The 13,993-nt window shown below is 47.2% G+C and overlaps 1 protein-coding gene across 1 annotated transcript in view; it reads right to left on the reverse strand.

Moving 5' to 3' along the window:
• Positions 1-1,200: 1,200 nt before the first annotated feature.
• LOC122544162 (claudin domain-containing protein 1-like) overlaps positions 1,201-13,993 on the reverse strand; it is a 25,481-nt gene continuing 12,688 nt past the window's right edge. The window contains exons 3-5 of the mRNA XM_043683197.1: positions 6,439-6,546; positions 5,544-5,681; positions 1,201-2,885 (exon numbers count right to left, since the gene is read on the reverse strand). Coding sequence (XP_043539132.1) covers positions 2,662-2,885; positions 5,544-5,681; positions 6,439-6,546 — 470 coding nt within the window. The 3' untranslated portion in view covers positions 1,201-2,661. The remainder of the gene's footprint in view (positions 2,886-5,543; positions 5,682-6,438; positions 6,547-13,993) is intronic.

Raw genomic sequence — 13,993 nt, forward strand, 5'->3', positions numbered from 1 at the left:
TGATAACCAAAGTTTGAGTCTCTCTGCCTCTCCCTCATGTTTAAAATGATATGGTGCCTCCCTCCATCACTGCACAAACTCCACATGTTTTTGCATGGAATCAACTTTCTATTGGTCAGATCTGCTTTCTGAAGATCAGATCTGCTTTAAGCCACCAGACCCCAAATTCTATTTGCCAGATCTCCCTTCAGTCACTAGTTCTCCATCTCTATTGATCGGACCTTGCAAGTACATGTGAATATTTCGTAAGGGTTTCCTCCTCTCTCAGGTCTTCAAGTTCAACTATAGACACTGTGATGTATTAGGAAAAAAGGGAGAATTCCCAACATTCCTTGCACCAGCCAGTCACTTCACTTGGGATTGGGGTCTTTAATTCAGTCAGTGATCAGAGAGCACCGCGTTTAACTACAAATGAGGTAGATAAAGGGGTCCAGAAGGCAGGAGTGCCACATTGTCAGACCCTGCAGGCAGCCAATTGAACATTAAAGATGTGTGCTTCTCTTGCAGTATTGGTGAGCCTACACCTCCAATACAGTATTGGTCACCTTTATTTCAGGGATGGGTGGTTTTTAAATACACTAAAGACAGTTCAGAGGACACTTTCTAGTTTGACACCTGAAATGAGCAGGTTGCCTGATACGGAAACGTCAGCAGATTGGGCTTGCTTCCACTGGATTCTAGAAAATTATGGGATGGTTTGATTAAAATGCATAAGATCCAGAATGGTTTTGGTAAGATGGACTTGAAGAAAAATGCTTCCTCCTGTGGTTTAATCTAGAACCAGGGGGCACTGTTTCAAAATTAGTAAACCGCCCTTTTCTGACAGAGTTGAGGTGAACCCCTTTTCCTGAGACTTGAGACACTTCACTGCCTGAGACAACAGTGGAGACCAGGTCATTAAATGCTTTACCCACATGTGGATATTTCTTTAGTACTTTCTCCCTCCCTTAGTCTTCAGTTGTGGGACAAGTCTCTGAAGGACACAATTCCATCCAAAACGTACAGAAAGTCATTGTATCGGAGCCATTTCACATCTGCTTTGGTATTGCATGTGTGAGTCAATGTTCAGTTTCAGTGTTGAATCTAATAACAGATTGCTTGATCTCACAGTTGTGTAGTGACAGCAACTTATCACAAACGCAGAAGAAAGCCTCAGCAGCAGACAAAATCACTCATGGTCAGACTACACTTGAGAAAATGGACTATATAAACACCTGCTTTTATTTCAATAACTTATATATTGCAGGGTACAGGAGAACTATCATAAAAATACATTCACTAATTATTAAATAAGGACTTCTCACACAGATTATAAATATACAAAGGGACTTTGTCAGCCAGGTCCCACGGCCGGTTATATCAAAGTGCCACCTCCATTTGGAGTGAGAGCACACTCCGTTCACCCCCAGACGCATATTCTCAAAAGCATACCAGTGAATCCATGATACTGTTACCTCCTGAATCCATTTCAGTCATGATTTCATTGAGCTCAGCTCATAAGAGAGAAGACATACTTTCAATTAGAACTACAAGGGCATCCCACTCCTGAGAATTGGAAGGAACCCAGGTTGGGACTTTGTTCTCAAAGACCTGTGAAAATGACAGCAATTATTAGATAGCTGGCCAGCAAAAATACAAAAAACAAAGCTTTTGTGCTGAGTAGGCCACTCTCTCTCTTGCCTCTGAGCCAAATGCCTGTACACTGGGGTCACAGTCCAGAGTCTCAATGCAGCACCAAGAGGGCACAACACTGCAGAGAGAGAGGACTCTGAGGGGCAGTACACTGTCAGAAGCTCATTACTAATGGAGTGCTGCATGGTCAGAAGAATCAGTGCTGAAGGAGTACTGCACCATTGGAAGGTCAGAACTGCAGGAGCACTGCACTGAGAGCAATACGAACAAGATGCTCCCACTTCTGGACAGTCTCATTCCTAACGGAGTGTTGAACTATCAGAGAATCATTGTCGAGGGAGTGCTGCACTAGCAGGTGTTTAGAACTGCAGGAGGGCCAGGCCTGAGGGAGCACTCTCCTGCCAAAAAAAAACCTCAGTACACAGGGAATGCTGCACTGTTAAAAAGAGGGCCAAATCGGAGGGAGCACAGCATAGCTGGAAGGGCCACAGTGACAGCCCTGCAATGATGGGGCTGGCAATAACAGAGGGCCTGTCTGCCCTCTCAAGGGGGCAGAGTGGGCAGGAAAGAGCCTACGGACACTATTGAAGAGTGGAAGTGAAGAGCAGGCCCTGGGCCCACTAAACCACCACCAAAGCACTACAATAATTTGCTCATTAGCACCCAGCTCCTTGTGACAGCTTCCTGTCCACAGTTTGCATCCATGCTCACCGAGACTGCAGTAGTGGCTACGTTTTCAAAACGCGCACTTTGTAGACTACTTCAGGATTGCATGGCACTGCTAAACAGGGAGTGGACGGGATTTGAAGAATTCCGACACGTGGGATCCCGAGCAAAAATAAAGGGGGGACCTACATCCCCATGGAACACTATGAGGTTAAACATCCACGATTGAAATGCATGAAGGGAAGGATTAAGAACAAAAAAAAAAGAAAAGAGTCCTTTTACATCGCTGCTATTTCCGAACATGATTGAAGTGCCTGTTCACAAATCGGACGTTGGGGGGAGCGAGCAACAGGAAACCACAAGCTAAGCCACCCGGTAAGCCTTCATCCTGCTGTATTCTGTCCGGTCGGTGCGGGCGGCCCAGATAAACAGGGCTGCGGCCATGAGCTGGAGAGGGGCAGATACACACGCCAGGCAAAAAGACCAGCCGTACTCGCCGTCCGGGCGGGGCTCCAAGTCCTGCATCTTGGCGTGGAGGAGCTCAACGTTGGCAGCGAAACAAGCCACGGTGCCCAGGGTACAGATTCCTGGCAGGGAGAAAGCGACAAAGGCACGGTCAAAAAACACAGCAGTGGGGGTCCATCCATAAAACATCACAAAATCAAAACAATTAACACTCAAATTTCTGGACAACTGCCTTGAGTTGCCATTAATGCATAAAGTATATCCCAAAACAGGATTAAAAATGAGAGAAACCAAGAGTTGCTCACTTTAGTTTGTGGAACACAGTATTTCTTAAATGGCAAGAGGTTGCAAATTGTCATTGCAGGAAGAGGCCTAGCTGTCCTAGTCAGTAAATCACGGCATTTAGCTGCCTACATTATGGGGAGGGAATGTTAAGTGGTATTATTGCAAGCCTATTAATCCAGAGACCCAGGTAATATCCTGCCATGGCAGATAGTGCAGCTTGATTTCAATTTTTAAAAAAAAAAGAGATTAAGAGTCTAACGAGGACCATGAAATCACTGCTGATCATCACAAAAACCATCAGATTTACTAATGCCCCCCAGGGACAGAAAGCTGCCACCCTTCCCTGACCTGGCCGACATGGGAGTCCAGATCCACAACAATTACGGATGGTCAATAAATACTGGCATGGCCAATGACATCCACATCTCATGCATGATGCAAAGAAAATGCAGTCCATTGGGAATGTTCATGGAACATTAGCCTTTATCACAGGAGTCATGAAATCTTGCTTCTGCTGTAGGGCGGTGTTGGGTAGACTGCACCTGGGAGTACTGTGTGTAGATTTGGTTTCCTCATCTCCAGGGGGATATTTTTGCCATAATGCAAGGGCAGATAAGGCTCACCAGACTTGTTCCCGGGACAGACAGACTGCCCTATGCAGAGAGATTGGGCAAAATGGGTCTAATGTGGTCTTCATAGAGCTATGAAGAGAGCGAGAGGTGATGTGATGGAACATTACAAAAAAAAAGAGAGATATAAAATTAGGTAGAGGCAGACAGCAATATCCAGTTTGGGCCCTCGATTTGAAAGCAAGGGAGTAGCCAATTAGGATCAAGGGGAGCAGCTTTTCTCAAAATGTGGGGCCATACTGGATTTGGTTCTGGGTAACGAACCAGGCCAGGTGTTAGAATTAGAGGTAGGTGAGCACTTTGGGGATAGTGACCATAATTCGGTGCTATGTTCTATGTTCTATGTTCTATGAACCCTGAAGTCTGTACCGCAGGGGTCTTTGCTCAAGTTTTAACAGTAGAAAGGATATTATTAAATTGGAGACAGTTCAAGAAAGATTGACCAGGATGTTGCCAATCTGGAGGATTTGTGCTATGAGGATAGGCTGAAACTTTTTTCACCGGAACTCAGAGGTTGAAACGTGACCTTATAGAGATTGAGAAGGTCATGAGGGGCATAGATCAGGTGAATAGCAAAGTATCTTTTTACCCCTAGAGAGTGGAGGAGTTCAAAATTAGAGGGCATATTTTTTAAGGTAAGAAGAATAAGATTTTAAAAATGGATCTGCAGGGGCAATGTTTTCACTCAGAAGGTGATTTGCATGTGGAATTATCTTCCACAATAGATGGTAGATGTAGGTACATACGAACGGGAAAGGGATATGGGCAAAATGCAGGCAAGTGGAACAAGTTTAGTTTGGGAAACTTGGTTAGCATGGACGGGTTGGACCGAAGGCTCTGTTGCCCTGCTGTATGACTGAGTGCAAAGTGCTATAGGGATAGTGCGCATAAAAGGCATTAAAGCATTGGATCAGTCATGATCACATTAAATTGGGAAAACAGGTTCAATAGGCTGAATGGCCACCTCCCATTCCTATATTCCAATAGAAGCTGATCCTCACTGACTCCCAGCCCAACTGCTTGTTCGGTGGTGCTGTGGACCACGTATATATTGGGTGTGGGCGTTTGCACTCCCTTTCTGATTTTCTTAAAAGACCTTCTTTGCGGTTTTTGGTTGCACTTCAGTCCCACGCTCCTGATCTTTGGGTAGAGAGGAGAGAAGGTAGGTCAGAGGGCCTCCTCCTTGCCCTGGCCAAACTGGCTGTAAACAGGTCCAGGCAGTGGGCTGTGGAGGGGGTCGTTATGGCCAACTGCCTGGCCCTCTTCCGCGGGTATGAGAGAGCCCGGGTGTCCCGAGAGAAGGAGCACACACACAGTGTCCACCAACACCAGAGATTTTCAGGGAAAAGGCGGACACCGCAGCAAGTAGAGTGCTTTATTGCCCCCTCCAGCTCTATTTTGATTCAATCCCTGCCTTCCCCTTCACTGTTTGATCATACAGCATTGCCCTCTGAGAAGGGCACTGCTGGTCACTGACCATTCAGTTGTTTCCTTCCTTCAGGGTGGTGACATTGAATAAAGATTTGTACACCTGTTGCCTTTCACTGTAAATAAAAAAAAAAGCTGATCCTTGTCAGAACACGTGATCTCCAACAGGTCTCATCCCTCCACAAAAATCTTCATTCCTGTGTCGGGAGGTACCTTACAGAAACAAGTCTCAAAATTTGAAGCCCACAGGCTCCGGGTTCAATTCTGACCAGGAATCTATCGTCTACATTTGGGCTGCTGCTGCAGTAGAGGAACATCACACTGTAGGGGCGGCTGCGAGGCAGTGAAGTATTGCAATGATGGAGGGGGGGGGGGGCGCAGGCAGGGAGGGAGGGAGGATGAGCAAGGTGAGAAACAGATGCGGCCTTCAAACATTACCTGCGAGGAGGTGCAGCACTCCAGTGCCAATGGCAGGGTACAGGCTGCGGCAGGAACACACGCACAATCCAATGAGGGCCCCGAAACACATCAATCCCAAACTGATGAATGGGAGTAAGATCTGACAGCGACTCAAGTCTGAAAACACAACGGGAGAGAGAGAAAGAGATTTATTGAATGGTGTCCCAGCATGTTGGTCAAAGTAGGGTTTCAGTCTATTAACGCTTGAATTGGTCAATGAGTCTTCCCAAAAGGAATGAGAATTCAGTTTGAGAGAATAGCTGGTGCAAAGTCACAATAGTGAAGTCTGATGTAATTCTTGGTCTGGAAAAACCTGTCTCATTGCTATTAATACTGCAGCCACTTTGCTAGGGCTATGAACAGACAAACCGAGGGATACCACATAACAGATGTGCCTGTTCCTGTATAACAGGCTCAATGGTGTGAATGGCATTCCCATTCCTGTATAACAAGCTTCATGGTGTGAATGGCCTCACCTGTTCCTCCGTAACAAGTTCGAAACGTTCAAGTTACCCGAACCCTAATCCAGAGTGAATGGCTCCCAGTCCAATGTAACAGGACTAAGAGGGCTGACTGGCCTCTTGGCACGCGCAATACACTCCAAGGGCTAAACGGTCACCTCACAAACCTGTGTAACACAACAGAGGGGCTGAATGGTCTCTAAAACGATCCTGAGCAACTAAGTAGAGGGACTCAATGGCCTTCTGTTCTTGAGCAATAGACTGAAGGGACTGGGTGGAAGGTTCTAACCCCAATGCGCTACAGGTGGCACAGCCTCAGACAGGGGTTTCTCAAAGACATGTCAAAAACCTGGAGAAGTCGATTGGGGGAAGAAAAACAGGCCTCAACCGCAGGAAGAGGGAAATGGACTCACAGGTTCTGACGTAATCCACTCCGCTGTTGTGGTTTCCGATCTGTTTGTACTTGGGTGTGAACTGGTTCTTCAGTGAGAAGCTGACACACATACTGCCCTGGTTCACTTCTGGAACAAAAACAGAAAGAATCAGAGGATTCACATCAAATATAAAAGCAAGATACTGAAAGAAAGAGGGGGGAGTTGGGTGGGGTCTGTCAGTGAGAGACTGCGGCAAAAGCATCCCAGGATAATATTATACTTGGAATTATGGAAGAAAGAGTGCAGAACACTGGACAGGGCAAACAGTGCATGGCAGAACGTATTGATACTTGGAGAGCAGATAATGTTTTAAGCAGCAAATAGCACCCGTCTCACAGAAAAGAATAAAAAAGGCCACTACAGAACATCTTATTAAAATGGACACAGAATCTTTCAAGATGGCTTCCAGAAGTCACATGACTGCTGTCATCGATTGATTGCAGCAGAAACCAGGCATGTCAATGTATTAACTCAGCGGCAACCACAAAGGGAGACATACAGAATTCAACTGACACTTGGATAACTCAAAGTCTTCCCAAATTCAGTCTCTGAAAGAACAGGAGATGGGAGGTTACCATAGAGAATTTGAACTTCTTGGTCTACAACAACTTATTGCCACTAACATTGCAGCTGCTCTGCACAGATGATGATTGGACAGACTGAGGGGTGCCATTAAGGCCAGATGGACAGTGAGCTGCGAACAGATAGCTGGAGGAAGGCAAAGCAGCCAAAGGACTGATTAACTTTGGGAAGGTTGGTCTCTTCCTTCTAAATTCCAATGAGTACACACCCAATCTACTCAATCCCTCCTCATTAAGGCGGTCCCTCCATACCCAAGAACAACCAAGCAAACCTTCTAAGGCCTGCAGCAAACACCAGAATATCTTTCCTTAATAAAAAGGGGCAAAAAAAAAAAAACACGGTATTCTAGTTGTAGCCAGACAAGTGTCTTGTTTTAGCAAAACTAGCTGTAGTCAGACCAGTGCCTTTTAGATTATTAGATTAGATTACATTACAGTGTGGAAACAGGCCCTTCGGCCCAACAAGTCCACACCTACCTGTCGAAGCGCAACCCACCCATACATTTACCCCTTACCTAACACTACGGGTAATTGAGCATGGCCAATTCACCTTACCTGCACATCTTTGGACTGTGGGAGGAAACCGGAGCATCCAGAGGAAACGCAGACACGGGGAGAACGTGCAAACTCCACTCAGTCAGTCGCCTGAGGCGGTATTCTAGTTACGGTATTCTAATTGTAGTCAGACAAGTGTCTTGTTTTAGCAAAACCTCCCTTTTTTTTTACTCCAATTCCCTTTCAATTAAAAACGCCGACATTCCATTTGCCTTCCCATTACCCACCGCACTTGGGTGTTAGCGTTATTGTCCTTCATGAGGCAAATATAGTTGTTTAAACAATACGTTTGCTGAGATCAAACAAGTAGCCAAACAGTTATTAACCAAGGTAATTTATTTCAGCTACATCCTGTCTGAAAATACACTTTCTTTTAAATTAGGGGCAAACACAGTGGCTCAGTGGTTAGCACTGCTACCTCACAGCACCAGGGTTCGATTCTAGCCTCAGGCGACTGTCCGCGTGGAGTTTGCACGTTCTCCCGTGTCTACGTGGGTTTCCTCCCACAATCCAAAGGTGTACAGGGAGAATTCACCATAGGGTTCAGGGACGTGTAGTTAGGTGCAGAGTAAATGCAGAGTAATAGGGGAATGGGTCTGGGTGGGATACTCGGAGGATCGGTGTGGGTTTGTTGGGTCAAAGGAGCATCTGGAGGGGGACTTAAAATGCTGGGCACAGTAGATTAGATTACTTACAGTATGGAAACGGGCCCTTTGGCCCAAGTCCACACCGAGTCACCAAAGCGCAACCCACCCAGACCCATTCCCTCACATTTACCCCTTCACCTAACACTACGGGCGATTTAGCATGGCCAATTCACCCGACCTGCACATTTTTGGATTATGGGAGGAAACTGGAGCACCCGGAGGAAACCCGCGCAGACACGGGGAGAATGTGCAAACTCCACACAGAGTCGTCACAGGCGGGAATTGAACCCGAGTCTCTGATGCTGTGAGGCAGCAGTGCTAACCACTGTGCCACCCACTAAGGTTGTGGGAGTTGAAAAAATGGTGGCGCTGGAAAAGCACAGCGGGTCAGGCAGCATCCGAGGTGCAGGAGAGTCAACATTTCAGGCATAAGCCCTTTATCAGGAATGTGGAAGGGAAAGGGGGCTGAGAGATAAATAGGGGGGTGGTGCTGGAGAGAGGGGTGTGTGGGGAAGGTACATGGGAAGGCGATAGGTAGATGCAGGTGGAGGGGTTATTGTGAGAGGCCAGTGGGAAGGGTGGAGTGGTTGGGTGAGAAGGAAGATGGACAGGTAGGACAGGTCAAGAGAGTGGTACAGAGTTGGACGGTTGGATCTGGGATGAGGTGGAGGGGGGTGTGGTGGGGAGGAGAGATATATAAAAAAAAATAATGAAGTCGATGTTGATGCCATGTGGTAGAGGGTCCCTAGGCAGATGAGGCATTCTTCCTCCAGGTGACGGGTGGCTTGGATTGGTGGTGGAGGCAACCCAGGACTTGCATGTCCTTGGAGGAGTGTGAGGGGGAGTTGAAGTGGTCAGCCACAGGACAGTGGGGTTGTTTAATATGTGCGTCCCAGAGATGTTCCCGGAAACGTTTTGCGAATTGGCTTCCTATCTCTCTAGTGTAGAGACGACCGCATCCAGAGCAAAACAGGAGATGTGTTGGGTGGATGTGTAGGACAATCTCTGCCAGATGCGAAAAGATCCTTTGGGACCTCAGACGGAGAAGTGACGAGCAGAAGGTGTGGGCGCAGGTTTTATACTTCTTGCGGCGGCAAGGGAAGGTGCCGGGAGTGGAGGGTGGGTTGGTAGGAGGGGCACGGACCAAACAAGATAGTCACGGAGGAGAAACACACAGTTTCTGAAACGCAGGTAGGAGTGGGAGGGAAATATCCCTGTTGTTGGGGTCTGAAATGGGGTGGCCGAAATGGAGGAGAATAATGAGCTATATCCAGAGCTGAGTGGGGTGGAAGGTGAGGACCAGAGGGGTGCTATCCTTGTTACATGGTTGGAGTTCAAGGGCGGAGATGTGGGAAGTGGAGGAGATCGGAGATGCCCTATTTCAGAGACTGCTATTTCTCCTCCCATGTGATCAACAAAGCCCTCCAGCATATCTCCTCCACTTCCTGCACCTCTACCTTCAAGCTCTACCCCTCTAATTCCAACAAGGATGGAATGCCCCACCCCCCCCAGTCCACATCCAGCAGAGATTTTCCTTGCACATCCACCCACCTCATCGACTGCATCTTTTGCTGTCAATGTGGTCTCCTCTACATCAAAAAGACAGGACGCCAACTCGCAGAGCATGTCAGGGACCATCTCTGGGATGGACCCACCAAACAGCCCCACCACCCTGTGGCTGACCACTTCAAAGCCACCAGTCAACTGGAAGAACACCTCATCTCCCGCCTCAGGAACCTCCAAAAACAGAGCATCAACGGCCACTTCACTTGTTCCCAAATCTCCCTTCCCCCCTTCCCCTCCGCCCCCCCCCACAGCTCATCCCTCCAACTGCCCTCTTGACCTGCCCATCTTCCTTCCCACCTATCCACTCCACCCTCCCCACCAACCATCACTTCCCACCTGCATCTACCTATCGCCTACCTTCCCTACAGCCCCTCCTACTTATCTCTCCACTTTCCGAGTAAATGGCTTATGACCGAATGTCGACTCTCCTGCTCCTCGAATGCTGCGTGACCTGCTGTGCTTTTCCAGCGCCAGCCTTTTTGACCGACTCTCCAGCATTCGCAGTCCTCACTTTCTCAGAGTAGTCATGATTTGGAGATGCCGGTGCTGGCCTGGGGTGTACAAAGTTAAAAGTCACCTCCTTCATCACCTGAAAGAGAGTGCTTCCAATTAAACCTGTTGGACTACAACCTGTTGTATGATTTTTTAACTTTCTCAGAGTAGGTTGTGGACCATGTGCAGATAAATGGGATGCGTGTACGTTCAACATGTTTCAGTAGCAGGAAAGCTGGCAGCTTTGACCAGGGGGCTGACAGGAATGACGAATGATTTACAAACTTACCTCGTGAATAGATGGAGTGCACAAGGGACAGCTGAGTAAGTAAGGTAATATATTTGGGTGGTTGCTTTACAAAACATTACTCAGGTAGTGTCTTCTACCCATCGTATTTCTCTAACCAAAAACAAAATTGCCAGATTGGTAAGATTTTTTTTTAATTCTGTATTTTTCTACATTCTCTTTGGAATGGCAATTAGGGCAGTTGAATGTTACTCCTGCAGAATGGGGAGGGGAGGGTCACCACTAGTGACCCTGGTGACTTCCTGTGGGAAAGTGCACCCAACTCCAGCTCCACGTTAGAGAACCGGAGGAGGAGCTGGATGAACTTTGAATCATTCAGGAGGCGGAGGAGGTTATTGAGAGGAGATACAAGGAGGTAGTCACAGCTCGGGTACAAGAAAAGAAAAGAGCAGATGGGATACAGTTGGGGGACGGAAAGGGAACCGGCAGACAGTGCTGGGGTCCCCTGTGGCCATTCCTCTCAATAGAGAGTATACTGATTTGGATAGTGCTGGATGGGACAATTTACTATGGAGCACAGATCTCTGGCACAGTCTGTCCCTTTTGCTCAGAAGAGGTGGGGTGTTGGGAAAAAAGAGAGAGAGAGAGAGGGAGAGACTCACGGTTGGTGTGTTGCAGGCTCCTGATGCCTTGGATCATGTTTTTGGGACCCTTGAGGGGGAGGAGGAGCAGCTCCACATCGGCACTAACGACATAGGTAGGAAAAGGATGAGGATTAAGGCAGAAATTCAGGGAGCTAGGCTGGAAGCTTAGCATTACAACAAACAGATTTTATCTCTGGTCTGTTGCCCATGCCAGTGAGGAGAGGGATAGGAAGAAAGGGGAGTTGAACACGTGGCTACAGGGATTATGCAGGCGGATGGGTTTCAGATACCTGGATAAAGATGTGCAGGGTTAGGTGAATTGTCCATGCTAAATTGCCCATAGTGTTCAGGGATGTGTAGGTTATGTGCTTTAGTCAGTGGTAAACATAGGGTAGGGGAACGGGTCTGGGTGGGTTACTCTTCGGAGGGCTGGTGTGGGTTGAAGGACCTGCTTCCACACTGTATGGAATCTAATTCTAGTTCAATTGAGGCTCATTCTGGGGTAGGTGAGACCTCTAGAAACAGGATGGTATCTCCAGTGACCAGGAGGTTGAGAGTAGTGAGGTCAGAAATGAGGTCAAGATTGCAAGAGCTCACCAGCAAGCAGGGAGGTGGTTTGAAGTGAGTCTATTTGAACAGAAGGAGCATCTGGAATAAAGGTGGGTGAACTCGAAGAATGGGTTGGTACCTGGGATTTCAATGTTGTGGCCATTTTGGAGACATGGGTAGAGCAGGGGACAGGAATGGTTGTTGCAGGTTCCGGGATTTAGATGTTTCAGTAAGAACAGAGAAGATGGTAAAGTGGGGGGGGGGGGGGGGGGGGGGGGAAAGGTGTGGCATTGTTGGTCAATGGTCGCCAAATGACTTGGAGATGCCAATGTTGGACTGGGGTGGACAATGTTTTTAAAAATTGCACAACACCAGGTTATAGTCCAACAGGTTTATTTGCAAGCACTAGCTTTCGGAGCACCACTCCTTCATTAGGTAGTTGTCCACCTGATGGAAGAGCAGTGCTCTGAAAGCTAGTGCTTGCAACTAAACCTGTTGGGCTATAACCTGGTGTTGTGCAATTTTTAACATTGTTAGTCAAAGACAGTATTACGGTGGCAGAAAGGACATTTGAGGATTCGTCTCCTGAGGGAGTATGGGCCGAGGTTAGAAACAGGAAAGGTCACCCTGTTGGGAGTTTTCTATAAGCCTCCGAATAGTTCCAGTGATGTAGAGGAAAGGATAGCAAAGAATTTTCGATAGAAGCGAGAGTAACAGAGTAGATATTATGGGGGACTTTAACTTTCCAAATATTGACTGGAAATACAACAGTTCAAATATTTTGGATGGGTCAGTTTTTGTCCGCCGTGTGCAGGATGATTCCCTGACACAGTATGTCGACAGGTCAACAAGGGGAGAGGCCACACTGGATTTGGTACTGGCCAATGAACCCTGCCAGGTGTCAGATTTGGAGGCAGGTGATCACTTTGGTGATCGTGACCACAATTCAGTTATGTTTTCCAGCATCTGCAGTCCTCGCTTTCTCCCACAATTCAGTTATGTTTTCTTCAGCAATTGAAAGGGATAGGTAACTCACACAGGGCAATGTTATGGTTGGGGAAAAGGCAATTATGATGCGATTAGACAAGATTTAGTATACATAGGATGGGGAAAAAAAACAGCAGGGGATGGGCACAATTGAAATGTGGAGCTTATCCAAGGAACAGCTTGAACAAGACCTTGATAAAAAGTGTTCGAGCAAGGGAGTCGTGGTTTACTAAAGAAGTTGAATCTCTTGTCAGGAAGAAAAGATGGCTTATGTAAAGGTGAGAGGTGAAGGTTCAGTTAGGGCACTCGAGTGTTACACATTAGCCAGGAAAGACCTAAATACAGCAAGCCAAGAATAGCCAGGAGGGGAGATAAGACAACATTGGCAGATAGGATAAAGGAAAACCCCTAAAGCTTTCTATAGGTATAGAAGGAATAAAGGAATGACTAGAGAAAGATTAGGGCCAATCAAGGATATAGTGGGGTGTTGTGCATGGAGTCTGAGTAGGAGAAGCAATAAGTGAATATTTTACATCACTATTCACCCTGGAAAAAGACAGACAATGTTGTCAAGGAGAATACTGAGATACAGGCTAGTAAGACGAGACAGGATTGAGGTTCACAAGGAGGTGGTGTTAGCAATTCTGGAAAGTGCGAAAATACACAAATTCCCTGGGTCAGATGGGATTTATCCTAGGATTCTCTGGAAAGCCAGGGAGGAGATTACAGAGCCTTTGGTTTTGATCTTTATGTCGTCATTGTCTACAGGAATAGTGCCAGAAGACTGGAGGATAGCAAATGCAGCAAGCCCTGGTAATTACACACCACTGTGCCTTACTTCAAAGTCTGTGAGAAGATTTGTAGCTCGGGTGCTCGTTGTTGTGGTTCTGTTCGCCGAGCTGGGAATTTGTGTTGCAGATGTTTCGTCCCCTGTCTAGGTGACATCCTCAGTGCTTGGGAGCCTCCTATGAAGCACTTCTGTGATCTTTACTCCGGCATTTGTGGTGGTTTGAATCTGCCGCTTCCGGTTGTCAGCTCCAGCTGTCTGCTACAGTGGTCAGTATATTGGGTCCAGGTCAATGTGCTTATTGATTGAATCTGTGGATGAGTGCCATGCCTCTGGCTGTTCTGTTTGGCTTGTCCTATAATAGGAGGAGAAAGTGAGGGCTGCAGATGCTGGAGATCAGAGCTGAAAATATGTTGCTGGAAAAGCGCAGCAGGTCAGGCAGCATCCAAGGAGCAGGAGAATCAACGATTCGGGCATCA

This window comes from Chiloscyllium plagiosum, chromosome 47 (genome assembly GCF_004010195.1).
Source record: "Chiloscyllium plagiosum isolate BGI_BamShark_2017 chromosome 47, ASM401019v2, whole genome shotgun sequence".
Classification (NCBI taxonomy): Eukaryota; Metazoa; Chordata; class Chondrichthyes; order Orectolobiformes; family Hemiscylliidae; genus Chiloscyllium; species Chiloscyllium plagiosum.